General features: G+C 43.1%; 1 protein-coding gene across 1 annotated transcript in view; it reads left to right on the top strand.

The window, feature by feature from the left end:
- Positions 1–16,799, top strand: part of SCRG1 (stimulator of chondrogenesis 1) — a 76,970-nt gene that overhangs the window by 50,750 nt on the left and 9,421 nt on the right. Inside the window, exon 2 of the mRNA XM_073577464.1 lies at positions 14,972–15,250. Within this exon, the coding sequence (XP_073433565.1) occupies positions 15,015–15,250 (236 nt within the window). The 5' untranslated portion in view covers positions 14,972–15,014. The remainder of the gene's footprint in view (positions 1–14,971; positions 15,251–16,799) is intronic.

Here is a 16,799-nt window from a genome sequence, read left to right as displayed (position 1 = left end):
ACAAAAAAAACTGAAAAAAAAGGGCAAATGGGGCATAATTTTAGATAAAACCCCCAACATGGGCAAGACAAAATTGTTGGCACCCCCAATCTAATATTTGGTTGCACACACAATTTCCCTTTTTTCTCAGTTTGTGTTGTTCCAATACTCACAAAGGAAATTAACATGTGTATAACAACATGTTTAATTACAATAATTTTCTAGGAGAAATACTTCAATCTCACTTTCGGCCATGACTGTGTATATACCGCTCTGGCAAAAATTAAGAGACCACTTTCAAATGTTGAGTTTGACAGTTACAGGAATCATTTGATTGCAGTGATTGCCTCAAAAGAGGTTGTGCAACTAAATATTAAGTTAAGGGTACCATCATTTCTGGCCAGGCCTATTTCATGAGTTTTATTTTTTTAAAAATTCTGTGGAAGCATGGTTGAAATGTGCATTTGTTTGGAGGCCTGGGCAGGTAAGCATCTTTGCCTTTTTTCTGCTGTTTTGGGAATTTTTTGGAGGATTTTAAAGTCCTCTTAGTCGACTAAGGCCTATGGCTAGAAACATGTTAGAATGCTGGACTCTTTTTAATTTGTCTGGACAACACTTTGGAATAAAATAAAAAGCAAATTTTATTTGTATCCAGCCTATGGAGCCTTTTTCCGCTACATATTGGGATAGGATCTTGGAGATGGGAACACCCCTTTAAAGGGGAAATCTCAGGGTGAACAAGAATTTGAGCAGGTAAAATGCACAATGGGACTTTCTTTAAGAGCCTACCACAAAGGTCACAGATACACAACTTCATTCAAAAGCAGACCACTTCAGGGAAAATTGTGGAGAAAGTTGTCTTATACAAGTTTACCAGATTCTTGCCTTGTACAGTTGTGGCCAAAAGTATTGACACCCCTGCAATTTTGTCAGATAATACTCAGTTTCTTCCTGAAAATGATTGCAAACACAAATTCTTTGGTATTATTATCTTCATTTAATTTGTCTTAAATGAAAAAACACAAAAGAGAATGAAGCAAAAAGCAAAACATTGATCATTTCACACAAAACTCCAAAAATGGGCCAGACAAAAGTTTTGGCACCCTCAGCCTAATACTTGGTTGCACAACCTTTAGCCAAAATAACTGTGACCAACCGCTTCCGGTAACCATCAATGAGTTTCTTACAATGCTCTGCTGGAATTTTAGACCATTCTTCTTTGGCAAACTGCTCCAGGTCCCTGATATTAGAAGGGTGTCTTATCCAAACTGCATTTTTAGATCTCTCCACAGGTGTTCTATGGGATTAGGTCTGGACTCATTGCTGGCCACCTTAGAAGTCTCCAGTGCTTTCTCTCAAACCATTTTCTAGTGCTTTTTAAAGTGTGTTTTGGGTCATTGTCCTGCTGGAAGACCCATGACCTCTGAGGGAGACCCAGCTTTCTCACACTGGGCCCTATATTATGCTGCAAAATTTGTTGGTAGTCTTCAGACTTCATAATGCCATGCACACGGTCAAGCAGTCCAGTGCCAGAGGCAGCAAAGCAACCCCAAAACATCAGGGAAGCTCCGCCATGTTTGACTGTAGGGACCGTGTTTTTTTCTTTGAATGCCTCTTTTTTTCTCCTGTAAACTCTATGTTGATGCCTTTGCCCAAAAAGCTCTACTTTTGTCTCATCTGACCAGAGAACATTCTTCCAAAACGTTTTAGGCTTTTTCAGGTAAGTTTTGGCAAACTCCAGCCTGACTTTTTTATGTCTCGGGGTAAGAAGTGGGGTCTTCCTGGGTCTCCTACCATACAGTCCCTTTTCATTCAGACGCCGACGGATAGTACGGGTTGACACTGTTGTACTCTCGGACTGCAGGGCAGCTAGAACTTGTTTGGATGTTAGTCGAGGTTCTTTATCCAACATCCGCACAATCTTGCGTTATAATCTCTTGTCAATTTTTCTTTTACGTCCACATCTAGGGAGGTTAGCCACAGTGCCATGGGCTTTAATAATAATAATAATAATCTTTATTTTTATATAGCGCTAACATATTCCGCAGTGCTTTCCAGTTTTTCACACATTTTCACTGTCCCCAATGGGGCTCACAATCTAAATTCCCTATCAGTATGCTTTAAACTTCTTGATGATACTGCGCACAGTAGACACAGGAAAATTCAGGTCTTTGGAGATGGACTTGTAGCCTTGAGATTGCTCCTGCTTCCTCACAATTTGGTTTCTCAAGTCCTCAGACAGTTCTTTGGTCTTCTTTCTTTTCTCCATGCTCAATGTGGTACACACAAGGACACAGGAGACAACTTTAATCCATGTCAACTGGCTGCAAGTGTGATTTAATTATTGCCAACACCTGTTAGGTGCCACAGGTAAGTAACAGGTGCTGTTAATTACACAAATTAGAGAAGCATCACATGATTTTTCGAACAGTGCCAATACTTTTGTCCACCCTCTTTTTTATGTTTGATGTGGAATTATATCCAATTTGTCTTTAGGACAATTCTTTTTGTGTTATTTCATTTAAGACAAATTAAATGAAGATAATAATAACAAAGAATTTGTGTTTGCAATCATTTTCAGGAAGAAACTGAGTTTTATCTGACAGAATTGCAGGGGTGTCAATACTTTTGGCCACAACTGTAGGAGACAGCACTTGGTTGGACATTGGAAGCCTACAAATACAATGTTGTCTAAAAGTTTGGGCACCCCTAGGCAAAATTACTGTTGTTCTGAACAGTTAAGCAGGTTGAAGATGAAATCATTGCTAAAAGGCCTAAAGTTAAAGATGAAACATTTCCTTTGTATTTTAGACAAAAAAATCTTTTTTTTCTCAGATTTTACATTTTAAAAATTACAAAAAGCAAAATGTGCCGATGCAAAAGTTTGGGTACACTGCATGGCTAGTGCCTAGTAGCATCCCCTTTTGAAAATATCACAGCTTGAAAGTGCTTTTTGTATCCAGACAATTGTCTTTCAATTCTTGTTTGAGGGATGATTTTTCATCCATTCTATCTTGGAAAATTCTTCCAGTTCGGAGATTTTTGGGTCATCTTGTATGCACTGCTATTTTGAGGTCTAGCCACAGATTTTCCTTGCTTTTGATCAGGGAACTGTGAGGGCCATTGTAAGGGTATGTGCACACGCTGCGGATTCCGCTGCGTTTCCGCAGCGTTTTTGGCTGCTGCGGACCCGCAGCAGTTTTAGCTGCGGTGTGCAGTACCATTCAAATGAATGGTAAAAAAAAAACGCTGTGTAGACGTTGCGGAAAAATACGCGCGAATTTGCTACGGTTTTGAAACCGCAGAAAGAAGTGACATGTCAATTCTTTCTGCGGAATCCGCAGCGGGTTCCTATCTCCACCATTGTGGAGATGGTGAATCTGCAGGACCAAACCGCAGTCAAAACCGCAGATAATCCGCAGGTCTTTTGACCTGCGGTTTATCTGCGGTTTTTGCAAAATCCGTGCGGATTAATCCGCAGCGGATTCCGCAGTGTCTGCACACACCCTAAAACCTTCTGCTTGCGCCTTGGATTTTAACATATGTTTAGGATCATAAAAAGATGAGCGAGGCCTGTAATTGACATCATAGGAAGACCACAACTATGAGAGATAAAATGAGAAAACAAATCCAGAAAATCACTTTATCTGATTTGGCAAGATTTATTTTTCAGTGATGTTTTGGGCCTGTCGCTGGGCAACATGGATTTTCAAATCCCTCCAAAGGTTTTCTGTGGGGTTGAGATCAGGAGACTGACTAGGCCACTCCTGGACCTTCATATGCTTTTTAAGAAGCCACTCCTTCTTTGCCCAGGCGGTGTGCTTGGGACCATTATGATGCCATCCACATTTCCTCTTCAATGGCCTTGCTGATGGAAGGAGGTTTGCACTCAAAATCTCACGATACATGGCCCCATTCATTCTTTCATGTACACAGATCAGTCTTCCTGGTCCCTTTGCAGAGAAACAGCCCCAAAGCATGATGTTGCCACCCCCATGCTTCACAGTAGGTACGTGTTCTTTGGATGCAACTCAGCATTCTGTCTCCTCCAAACACGAGTTTTGTTTCTACCAAACAGTTTTACTTTGGTTTCATCAGACCATATGACATTCTTCCAATACTCTTCTGGATAATCCAAATGCTCTGTAACAAACTGCAGACGGGCCCAGACATGTACTGGCTTAAGCAGGGGGGCACGCCTGGCACTGCAGGATCTGAGTCCCTGGTGGCGTAGTGTGTTACTGATGCCTTTGCTACATGGTCCCAGCTCTATGCAGGTCATTCACTAGGTCCCCCATGTGGTTCTGGGATTTTTGCTCACCATTCTTGTAATCATTTTGACCCTACAGGGTGAGATCTTGCATGGAGCCCCATATCAAGGGAGATTATCAGTGGTCTTGTATGTCTTCCATTTTCTTATTATTGCTCCCACAGTTGATTTCATCACACCAACCTGCTTGCCTATTGCAGATTTAGTCTTCCCAGCCTGGTGCAGGGCTACAATTTTGTTTCTGGTGTCCTTCGACAGCTCTTTGGTCTTCACCATAGTGGAGTTTGGTGTGTGACCGTTTTAGGTTGTGGACAGATGTCTTTTATACTGATAACAAGTTCAAACAGGTGCCATTATTACAGGTAATGAGTGGAGGACAGAGGAGCCTCTTAAAGAAGTTGTTATAGGTCTGTGAGAACCAGAAATCTTGCATGTTTTTAGGTGATCAAATACTTATTTTCCACCATAATTTGAAAAATAAATCTTGCCAAATCATACAAGGTGATTTTCTGGATTTGTTTTCTCAGTTTGACTCTTATAGTTGTGGTCTACCTATGATGTCAATTACAGGCCTCTCTCTTCTTTTTAAGTGGGAGAACTTGCACAATTGATGGCTGACTAAATACTATTATCCAGAACAAATTGTACCTTGACATCTCAATGTTTCCCTGTAGAATTAGATCAATTTAGGGAAGATGTCGTGCCTCTGTTTCATCACTCAGTCTGGTTGTCACAGTTTCACTGCGACAGAGAGGAGCCAGAAGACAGCATTGTCTGATTTTTCCTACTCCTGGTTAGAAGCACTTTACCTTGGTATTAAACGGTGTAAATTTTTTTTGGTAATGCAGGGGTTAATCTGCTCTGTTGAGAGCTCCTGGAGCTAAGGCTCTCAGATGTGCACTGTTAGCCACTCCCCTCTCCTATATAAACTGAGTCCTGGCAAGCACTCATTGTCAGAGTTAGCTTTTTCTGCATGGCTTGAGGTTGTTGGAGGTTATTAGAGTAGGCGTTTGGTGGATTTATCTGTGACTGTTGCTAGGTTTTGAGTGTGTGACAATTCCGTTTCTTCCCCTAATTTGGTTTAACCCCATCCTCCAATCCCTGGTTGGTGGATTTATTAGTGACTGTTGCTATGTTTGGAGTGTGTAATAATTCCCTTTCGTCTCATAGTTTGGTTTAAACCCATCCTCCACTCCCTGATGCATCCCTCTATTATTTTGTGTGTATATTTGTATGTTTCGTATTTTTTGTTACGCCTGTTCGTATTACCTTATTAGTCTGGTTGGTGTATTACGGTATTATGGTACACTACTGCTCCTCTCTGCCCTGGGTGGGGGAAGGATACAGACTAAGGGTGAATTCAGGAGCTAAGGCAAGGTACATCGCCCCGGCGTCTTCACCATTAGAAGTAATCCAGGGAACAGGGCGAGCTTGGGTACCCCTAGCGTTAGGGACAGGGAAGGAGTCCCTGGTCCACCTGACAACAGAGTCGTGATACCGGTGACTTGAGGTTATACCAAAGTAGGGGAAGAAAGCTAGAGATTATTTTATCTGGATAATCTCTGTTGCTTTTCCTTCAGTTTGTTTTTGTGTCTTCTCCCCAGTATCCTTTCCTTTCTTTTACGTTTGGCGTCTGGGAGGTCTTCCACAAATTCTGTTTGTTGTATGGTTCTTTTTATTTTCTTCTGTCTTTTCTGTGTGTCTGTTTGAACACTTTCATAGGCCTATGCCTTTTCTTCCAATTGTTATAGAGAGTGCAGTTCAGGACATTCAGGGTAAGTCGACATTGAGTGGGGACACCATTTTTTATACTTAGGGTGCCAACCTCCATGGTCAGACAGGAACAAATCAGGGTCAGATTAGGATCTTTCCTAATCTGAACAGGAACCTGTTTGGTTCAGGTGTTTGTTTCTGCTGGTTTGTACGTAACCGGTGTGAGTGTGCTTATACAGTCATAACAGAAGGATGCAATTGGAAGATAATTGAATTAATGATTGTCTTTTGGATGTTAACCCCTTCCTGACATATGCCGCACTAGTACTGCTCTGCGGGAACTGCGTTCTCGCAAACAGCAGTACTAGTACGGCGGCACGATCCCGTGGCCTCCAATCGCAGGCATTTAACCCCTCTGATACCGCTGTCAGTAGTGACAGTGGCACAGAGAAGAATGGTGCAGGGAGGGGGCTCCCTGCGCGCTCCCACCTGCACAATGCGATGTGATCGTGTTGTTCCCGTGGTCTCCATAGAGACCCCAGCTTCAAGATGGCCACAGGGTTCTTCTGGGTCCTGCAGGGAGGTGGCTTGCGAGAGCCTACTGAGTGCAGGTGCCGCCAAGCCTCCTTCACTGCCTGTCAGACTGCTGATCTGACACTGTGCTTTCCAAAGTGTCAGATCAGCGATCTGACATGATATAGTGATGTCCCAACTTGGGACAATGTTATAAAGTTAGAAAAAAAAATTAGAATGTATAAAAATATTTTTTTTAAAAATCCCCAAATAAAGAAAAAATAAATATTTTTCCAATATATCCATTTATTTATATAAATGAAAAAAAATAAATAAAAGTACACATATTTGGTATCACGTCTGTAATGACCCTCTCTATAGAACTGTCCCACTAGTTAACCCCTTCAGTGAACACCATAAAAAAATAAAAAATGAGGCAAAAAACAATGCTTTATCATCATACCGCCGAACAAAAAGTGCAATAAAATGCAATAAAAAATGTCATGTGCCCAAAAATGGATTTGTTTTCTCATTTTGACTCTCATAGTTGTGGTACCAATAAAATTGTCAACTCATCTTGCAAAAAACAAGACCTCACATGACTTTGTGGGCCAAAATATGGAAAAGTTATAGCTCTCAAATGGTGATGCAAAAACTATTTTTTGCAATAAAAAGCGTCTTTTAGGCTACTTTCACACATCAGGTTTTCGGCGTCAGGCGCGATCCGGCGTCGTGCCGGAATGCCGGATCCGGCAAATGTTTTGTAAAACCTGATGTGCCGGATCCGGTTTTCTGCCGGATCCGTCTTGTTCTTGACAGACAAAACCGGATCCGTCTCATCCGGTTCATCCGTTTTTCTATCCGTTTTTCGACGGATTACGCCGGATCCGGTTTTTAAAATTGACCCTTGTGGCCCCTCAAGGCAGAGTACACTGGCAGGATGACAGAGTGTGAAAGATTTGTGCCCTTACCAAACTTGTGTACCTTCTGGACCAACAGTATATACCTTTGCCAACCAAAGTTGGCTATCTTGTCATGGTCTACTATTTTTAGCTTTAGGCCACAGGTGTGTACCTGGTTGTGTTTTATGCAAAGTATTTCACCTTTTAACAAAAGTTGTGTACATTGTTAGGAAATCACCAACAATAAACACAACTTTTTAGGTGAAATACTTTGCTTCAAACACAACAAGGAACACAACTGTGGCAAAAAGCTAAAATTTACCCACAGTTATATACCTGGTTTTGAATACCTTTTTACCTTTGAAATACCCTGTATTTAACCTTTTTTTTAAACATAGTTCGCCGCAGAAAGAAAAGACAGACAACCATTGTGAAACGATAATTTAACTTTTATTTTAAATTTTTTTTTTTTTTGTAAAATGTTTTTAAAGTGCAAAAAACTTTTTTAATAAAGGTTTTAAACCCAATGGGCATTTTTATTAAAAAACACACATTACAAATCTGTGTAGTGTGGGGTGGAAATACTGCTGGAGGGGCTGCGGGACACTTCGACACTGGGTGTGTGGAGAGAGGACTGGGATCGTGGTGGGGAAGGAACAGTTAGAGGTGAAGGTGTGGAAAAAGCTACAGAATGGGTGGACATGTTGGAGGCAGAAGAGTGGTGGGCGGTGGAGTGGAGGGTTGGGCAGGGACTGTAGGAGCAGATGATGTTGATGGAAAGTTGTATGGGGAAGGAGTTTGGTACGGGGAAGGAGTTTGGTACGGGGCAGGTTGCTGGAAGTGGGGAGATGTCTGGTACTGGGGAGGTTGCTGGTACTGGTGAGGTTGCTGGTATGTAATAGGAGGGGGAGGATGGAAAGTGGCTGGAGGGGGTGCAGATGTAATAGGAGGGGGAGGATGGAAAGTGGCTGGAGGGGGTGCAGATGTAATAGGAGGGGGAGGATGGAAAGTGGCTGGAGGGGGTGCAGGTGGAGGAACTACAGTGGTGGGAGGTGGAGGTTGGGAGGTAACCTGCTGTAGAGCACCGTGGCACGAATGCATTACATGCATCTGCTGGGTAGGAGATAGTGTTGCCATGCGCTCCACAACAGACCTGAAAAAGGTGTGGTTTGGCGAAGATCTTGCTTCTGAATGCATGGTTTGCAGAAGTGTCTTCACCTCCAGAATGCTGGAGTTGATCTGCTGAAAGCCTGCGGAGATTTGCTCTGACAAGACTTTTAGACAGTTCTGGAAAGATGCATTCAGATGCAAGAACTCTTGCGCATAACTCTTTTCCTGACCCCTCTGCCGCTGCCGCCCAGTACCCGCAGGTGTACTAGAGGTGGCAGGGGCAGAAGGGTGGGGTAAAGGGAAAGCGATCTCCTCACCAGCAGCTTCATGTAATGTAGGCGGCCACGATGCTCCTGTGCTGGTGGATGGGACAGATGGGTCGAATGTGTGGGAAGGCTGGGAAGGTGCAGATGTACCGGGGCGGTCGAAGTGTCCCTCGGTGCCGGTCTCCTCAGGGATCGCCTCAGAAGGGTCCAATCGTGCAGGCTCCCGAGTGCTGCTCACCGTGCTGTGGAATAAAGAGAAAAAAAAACAATTAAAATACTGACATGGTATGGCCCTGGCTGAAAAAAAAAAGTTACATCTAACATTTTTTTTCACATGTGGTGTGTAATATTTACCTTCTGGTGAGCATTGTTTCCCGGAGGAACGACAGGGCTTGTGCGTACTTGTACTTGCTCCTGCGTCCTCCAGATCCACTCGGGGCCCGCATCTCTTTATTGAACTCCTTCTTGAAACGATCCCTCACAGACCGCCACCGATTCACAATTCTGTTCCCTGAAACGAGAAAGGAGTGGTTAGTATATAACATCAGTGTTTCACAAACTCCAGTCCTCATGGTCCCCAGGGGTCATGTTTTCAGGATTTCCATAGTAAATAGAAATCCTGAACACATGATCCGTGGGGACCACGAGGACTGGAGTTCGGGAAACACTGGTTTACATCAAGCAACCGGTACTGTATATACTTACGCTCTTTAATCTGGGCCCGAACATCGAGGTCCTCCCAGCGGCCCACAAGGAGCGAACAGATTTCCTCCCAGAGTCGTCGGGTAACGATAAGGTCAGCGTGGCGGCGGTCAGCCATATTCCAGAGCGGCTCCCTTTGTCTGACGAGATCGATGAGGTGGTCCACATCGAGTCCTCCATCATCACCGTCAGAGTCGGGAGCACGCTGTGAAGGCTGTTAAAGAAAAAGACAAAAATAACATTAGCCTCCACAAAAGAAATGAAATAAAAAGTGCAAAAAAACAAAGCAAAAATATTTATACTTACACGCTGGTGACCGCCGCGTTGCTGTCGCCGACGACCCTGGGAGGCACTGCGAGGACCTCTTGGCCGAGCACCAGATTGGGAAGACTAGAGAAGAAAACAAAAAATGTTATGTCTTTGGATGTAGGCATTTGTTTGCTGTGTGTGGTCTGCAGAACATTGTTTTCTATGTGTTGTGTGTAGTGTGATGTTGTGTTTCTGCGTTTGATGCAAAAAACTTACCAATTGTGAGCCCACTCCAGGTGTCTGTCCACCCCTTCCTTCTTCTTCTGGGAGCTCCTCTTCATCTTGTGATTCCTGTTTTGAAATAAAAGGCAATGAATAGACATATATTACAGAGATGATGGATTTTGGAAATAAAAACTTACCGTCAAACGCTGACGATGCGAGGGAGGGCTCCCAGAAGAAGATGTGCTGTCCTGTTGATGGCCAGACTCCATGGCTGTGGGTATTGCTGCTGCTGTTGCTGCTGCCAGTGATGCCATTTCTGCTGCTGCTGCTGCTGCATCTCTTTGGCGGCTGTTGAATAAAGAGAAACAAAGGGCCAATGAATATCTTGATATTCCATGGCCCTAGTTTGGAGGAATGGGGGATTTGATAATTACCGTCTCTCATCTGCTACTGGACTCCCCTCCTCAGCATGTTCCATTTGCTGCTCCATTTGGGGTGGTGCTGATGGTGCTGCTGCTGCAGATGTCTGCTGCCTTCTCCTGCTCCTGGTTCTTGGCTTGGGTGGCATGTTGGGTGTGGCTGAGGGTCCCATTGTCTTGCTTTTATATATCTCCTGTGGGCAGAGCTACTGAGCATGCTCAGACCAAAAAACCGGATCCGGCGCATTGCGGCGCTCATAGGCTTTCATTGTGTGAAAAAGCCGGACGCGCCGGATCCGGCGTGTCCGGCTTTTTCGCCGGAGACAAAAAACGTTACAGTAGCCGTTTTTTCCAGACGCCGGATCGCGACACATTGCCGGATCCGGCGAAAACCGGATGAAACGCATGGCCATCCGGCGCGATCCGGCGCAAATGCAAGTCAATGGGGGGGAAACCGGATCCGGCATTGCATTTCGCCGGATCCGGTTTCTGTCAAAAGCGCCGGATCGCACCTGACGGCGAAAACCTGATGTGTGAAAGAGGCCTTAGTGTGTGACAGCTGCCAAACATAAAAATCCGCTATAAAAACTCACTATAAATAGTAAATCAAACCCCTTTTATCACTCCCTTAGTTAGGGAAAAATAATAAAATAAAAAAGTGTTTATTTCCATTTTCCCATTAGGGTTAGGGTTGGGGCTAAAGTTAGGGTTGGGGCTAAAGTTAGAGTTAGGGTTAGGGTTGGGATTAGGGTTAGGTTTAGAATTAGGGTTAGAGTTGGAAATAGGGTTAGTGTTAGGGTTAGGGTTGGGATTAGAGTTAGGGTTGGGATTAGGGTTAGGGTTGGGATTAGGGTTAGGGGAGTGTTAGGGTTAGGTTTGTGGTTAGGGTTATGGCTAGGGATGGGATTAGGGTTAGGGGTGTGTTGGGGTTAGGATTGGAGTTAGAATTGGGGGTTTCCACTGCTTAGAAACATCAGGGGCTCTCCAAATGCGACATGGCATCTGATCTCAATTCCAGCCAATTTAGCATTGAAAAGTCAAACGTCGCTCCTTCCCTTCCAAGCTCTGCCATGCGCCCAAACAGTGGTTTACCCCCACATATGGGGTATCAGCATACTCAGGACAAATTGCACAACAACTATTGTAGTTAAATTTCTCCTGTTACTCTTAGGAAAGTAAAAAATTAGGGGCAAAAAGATCATTTTTGTGAAAAAAATATGATGTTTTATTTTTACTGCTCTACATTATAAGCTTCCGTGAAGCACTTGGGGGTTCAAAGTGTTCAACACATAGCTAGCTACTTTCCAAAATGGTGTCACTTGTAGGGGATTTCCACTGTTTAGGCACATCAGTGGCTCTCCAAACTTGACATGGCGTCCGATCTCAATTCCAGCCAATTTTGCATTGAAAAGTCAAACGGTGCTCTTTCCCTTCCGAGCTCTGCCATGCACCCAAACAGTGGTTTACCTGCATATATTGGGTATAAGTGTACTCAGGACAAATTGCATAACAACTTTTGGGGTCCAATTTCTCCTGTTCCCCTTATAAAATAAAACAAATTGGATCTGAATTAAATTTTTTGTGAAAAAAAGTTAAATGTTCATTTTTTTTTAAACATTCCAAAAATTCCTGTGAAGCACCTGAAGGTTTAATACACTTCTTGAATGTGGTTTTGAATACCTTGAGGGGTGCAGTTTTTAGAATGGTGTCACTTTTGGGCATTTTCTGTCATATAGGCCCCTCAAAGTCACTTCAAGTGTGAGGTGGTCCCTAAAAAAAATGGTTTTGCAAATTTTGTTGTAAAGATGGGAAATCGCAGGTCAACTTTTAACCTTTATAACTTCCTAACAAAAAAAATTATGTTTCCAAAATTGTGCTGATGTAAAGCAGACATCTGGGAAATGTTATCTATTAACTATTTTGTGTGATATGACTCTCTAATTTAAGGGCATAAAAACTAAAAGTTTTGAAATTGCAAAAAAACTAAAAGTTTTAAAATTGCAACATTTTCTAAATTTTCGCCAAATTTCTGTTATTTTCACAAATAAACGCAAGTCATATTTATATTTACCACTATCATAAAGTACAATATGTCACGAGAAAACATTCTCAGAATCACCAGGATCCGTTTAAGCGTTTCAGAGTTATGACCTCATAAAGGGACAGTGGTCAGAATTGTAAAAATCAGCCTGGTCATTAAGGTGAAAACAGGCTTTGTCTCAAAGGGGTTAAACATAAAGGGAAGCTATCACATTGTACATGCAGTCCTATCTGTGGACAGCCTGGTACAGAAGCTGAGCAGAATGATATATCAGTTTGTAAGTTTTCAGCATCATTTGTATTTTATTCATTGAAATCTCTGATGCCTGTATAGTTATGGGAATTCTACTAGAGATTGACAGTTATGCACAGGCATAAAAGGACTGTTCACTGCACACAAACACTAGGGATTTCAATGAAAAAATACAACATCCTGTAGATTGGGTACCATTTTCAAAGTAACAGGTTCACTTCAAAATGTTCAAATATTATGTTGAGCTTTGGCTCCCAGGATGATGGGCTGCATTCTGAAATCACCGTCTTTGGTACATGTCAGTTTGCCTTTAGGCTGCGTTCACACGACGCCGGTTTTAAACGCGCGATTTTGCCTCGAAAACGTGAAAAATAAGCATCCCATGCAATCCTATGGAATTCCGCAATGCTGTGCTAATGCAGCGTTTTTTTCTGCAGCAGAATCGCTTCGTGATAAAAAACGCAGCATGCTCATTAATTTAGCGGAATCACGGTGATTCCGCCCACATACGAATGCAATGTTCTGCTTACTTTCCACATGTGGCTGTGCCCACCATGCGAAAAGTAAGCAGAACATTTGCGGATGGTACCCACGGTCCGGAGGAGAGGAGACTGTCCTCCGGGCTCTGGGTACCATATCCCTGTAAAAAATAGAAAATAAAAAATATTGTTATTCTCACCTTACGGCATCCCGCACAGCCTTTCTGCCTCTCTCCACGCTCCCGGCATCTTCCGGTCCCTGTAATCCTTTGCGAGAATGACCGCGATGACGTCGCAGTCTCGCGGGAGCGCGACGTCTCACGGTCATTCGCGCAAAGGATTACTGGGACAGGAAGATGCTGTGAGCATGGAGAGAGGCGGGAAGGCTGCGCGGGATGCCGGAAGGTGAGAATAACAATATTTTTTATTTTTTTAATTATTTTTTACATCCTATCTTTTACTACTGATGCTGCATAGGCAGCATCAGTAGTAAAATGTTGGTCACACTTGTCAAACACTATGTTTGACGAGTGTGACCAACCTGTCAATCAGTTCTCCAAGCAATGCTCCAGATCGCTTGGAAAAAGCTAGCATTCTGCAAGCTAATTATGCTTGCAAATCGCTAGTTTTTCCGCGGGAAAATTGCGGGAATTTAAAATGCAATTTTCCTGCGGAATGGAATTCCGGAATTCTCGCTGTAACTTCCGCGAGAGTTCTGCTACGTGTGAACGTAGCCTTACCCTTTTGTGGAGCATACAGCTGTTATGTGGCATCACATGAGCATGCTATGCCTTGAAAATTAATAAATAATATTGACTCTGTATTCAAGTCTTACTCCATATTGAAATAATATGACTCCCAAATAAGCAAATTTACACCATCCTTACCTGTGGTCACCAACACAAGTAATACGAGTAAACTAAATAACATTGGACTATTGTATTTAATAACTTTGTAAATAGTTTCCCAAATTAGGGATTTTGTTGATAATTTGTGATTAATTTTATGTTAGCTTTGTAATTTTACCATGCCCAGAACTATTTACCAACCAGAGTTCTTTACCAATGTACCTGTCCTTTCCTGCCCTTACCCTTCATTTTCCCTTCCCCCTTTTCCCTATGGATATAATATATATATATATATATATACATATACATTTTCAATGTAATGATAAAAAGTTAATAAAAATGATTGAAAAACCAATACAGGCCCAAACATACAGTAATTCTTATTTATTTCATCAACTAAGGCCGGTTTCACATTTGCGCTTTATAGCGCAGCGACGGCCTGCGCACGGCCGCCGCTGAGCCCCGCCCCCTGCCGGCTCCCTGCCCGCCCCTTCCGGTCATCGCCGCCTACTAGCGCGCATGGACGCTTGCGATCAGCGCACCCTATCTATAGGGTGCGCAGATCGTGCGCTGGCCGTGCGCTAGCAGGATTTTGCCGTCTGCGCACTTTTGAAGGTGCGCCGTGCGCGCCGAAATGCAACATGCTGCGTTCGGCGCACACGGGCGCACCTACAAAAGTGCGCAGCGCACGGCAAAATCCTGCTAGCGCACAGCCAGCGCACGGTCTGCACACCCTATGCTAAAGATAGAGTGTGCAGATCGCAAGCGTCCATGTGCGCTAGTAGGCGGCGATGACCGGAAGGGGCGGGCAGTGAGCCGGCAGGGGGCGGGGCTTAGCGGCGGCCATGCGCAGGCCGTCGCTGCGCCATAAAGCGCAAATGTGAAACCGGCTTAAGCCTGGTAATAAATGCATGCTGCTCCTGAGGTCTGAATTGTTAAATTGCATTGTCACCGTCCTGCTGGCAGCACCATTCACAGACACACTATTTTTTGTATCTTTCAGGTGGAAAACCTCCAAAGCCGTATACGTCCTGCTTAATATTACAATGAAGGTTGCCCACGTAGCATTGCTGTTATTTGCTATGTGGGAAATAAATGCCACTCCGGCTGGCCGCCTCTCCTGTTATAAAAAGTTTTTAAGAGATCGAAACTGTCACAATATCCCTGAAGGAGTAGACGATCTTCTTCCTCTGAATGGAAACCTCCGGGACCATTTTATGCAGGGAGCCGGATGTGAGATAGTCTGTTATTGCAATTTTAATGAACTGTTCTGCTGTCCAAAGTAAGAATTGTCATCTTTTATATTTCTGATTAGTTTATTTTTTGTTTTACTTATATAACTTCTGTGATGTAAAAGTTACAACTCATGCACTGGGCTGCCACAGCAGAGAGACATATTCAGGTTACTCCAACATGTAATCAGCCATTACAAGCCCGCAGCAAAATCTGCTTTCCCTTCGCTTTAATGACCCCGTTCTTTGTATTATATAATGCACTAATAAATATCACAAGACGTTTCTCACTGCAAACTCTCAAGCTCAGATCCACTACTTTTATTACATATAAGACAATAATACATAAGAGAGATGTTGGAAGGGCCGGCTACAGGAACGATGAGTTTTGTTTGCATACATATAAATAAAACATGGGCAATATTTCCTGACTGGCTCAGTTTCGGTATCACCTACTTAGCCTGGTGAAATAAGCAGTTGGTAGAAGAAGCGGTCATCAATCATCATATTTCTGTAATTGTTCCACAATTTAGATTTTACCACCAGATGAAAACCGACCTAGAATTAGTCCGTTCTTCTGCACAGTACAGCGGGTCTGAAAATTATTTTGCTGTGCTGACATGAAAAGAAACATTACTCAGGAATATTCCCTATCTCTGAGGAGCAGGATACGTAAATCTAACTATTAATGGCTGTTTCATGCATTCCCTGTGAGCTCCTTCATTACGTTACCTCCGTCAAAATGTGTAATTACAATCCTATTCATTCCCTGTTTAGAAACCAGGGCAAATGAAATACAACAAGTTTTTCTGTAAAAGAAACTGTATGCAAAGTTGAAACTTTTATGAAGAAACAGCAGCTACAAGTTTAGAGCTCTAGGCCAATAGTCATACATTAAAAGGAATCTGTCGAGAAAAAAAGGCTATTAGCCTGCAGATATAGGGTTAATCTTCAGGTTAATCGCGTTCTGACACGTGCCGCGACCACGCTGAGAGTCCCGCTGCCGGGAGCGAATGGACTTTATTGCCCCTTCAGCTGTGTTTTCCAATCGCCAATCCTCATTGTCCCTGATCATATGTTCAGGATTTCCTTAGTATTGGACAGGTAAGAAAACTGCTGGCAGCTTCTGTGCCTTAATAATTCCATCATCTGTGCAATGCTCAGGAAATCCTGAAAACATGGAGTGTGGGATACAGTGGTCTATAGCATAAATGGCTGGGCTGATACACCCCAGCTCAGCTACTCAGCTCCCACTCTGCAAATGACATGCCTGCCTATGACTAGGATTAACCCCTCTAAGTCGTCTATATGGACTTGAAGGTCATAGAAAGTTGAAAAAAAATGATACCTTGATATCTGAAATGCGATGTCTTATTCCAGTAAAATCCATGTTTTACTTAATAAGTAAATGAGCTGTTAAGATCTAAGGGCTGGACATAGATTTCAATGAGAATCTGCCTCCAGAACTTATTTTAAATGAAAGGGGCCATTACCAGTGTGAGACATGTAGATCAGCAGTGCAGATTTTCACACTGGTAACATCTCCTTTCATATAAAATAATCTCTGGAGGCAGATTCTCGGGGAGATCTATGTCCAGC

This window comes from Dendrobates tinctorius, unplaced genomic scaffold, assembly GCF_039654945.1.
Source record: "Dendrobates tinctorius isolate UK_male_01 unplaced genomic scaffold, ASM3965494v1 ptg000008l, whole genome shotgun sequence".
Classification (NCBI taxonomy): domain Eukaryota; kingdom Metazoa; phylum Chordata; class Amphibia; order Anura; family Dendrobatidae; genus Dendrobates; species Dendrobates tinctorius.
This window is presented reverse-complemented; position numbering and strand designations above follow the sequence as displayed.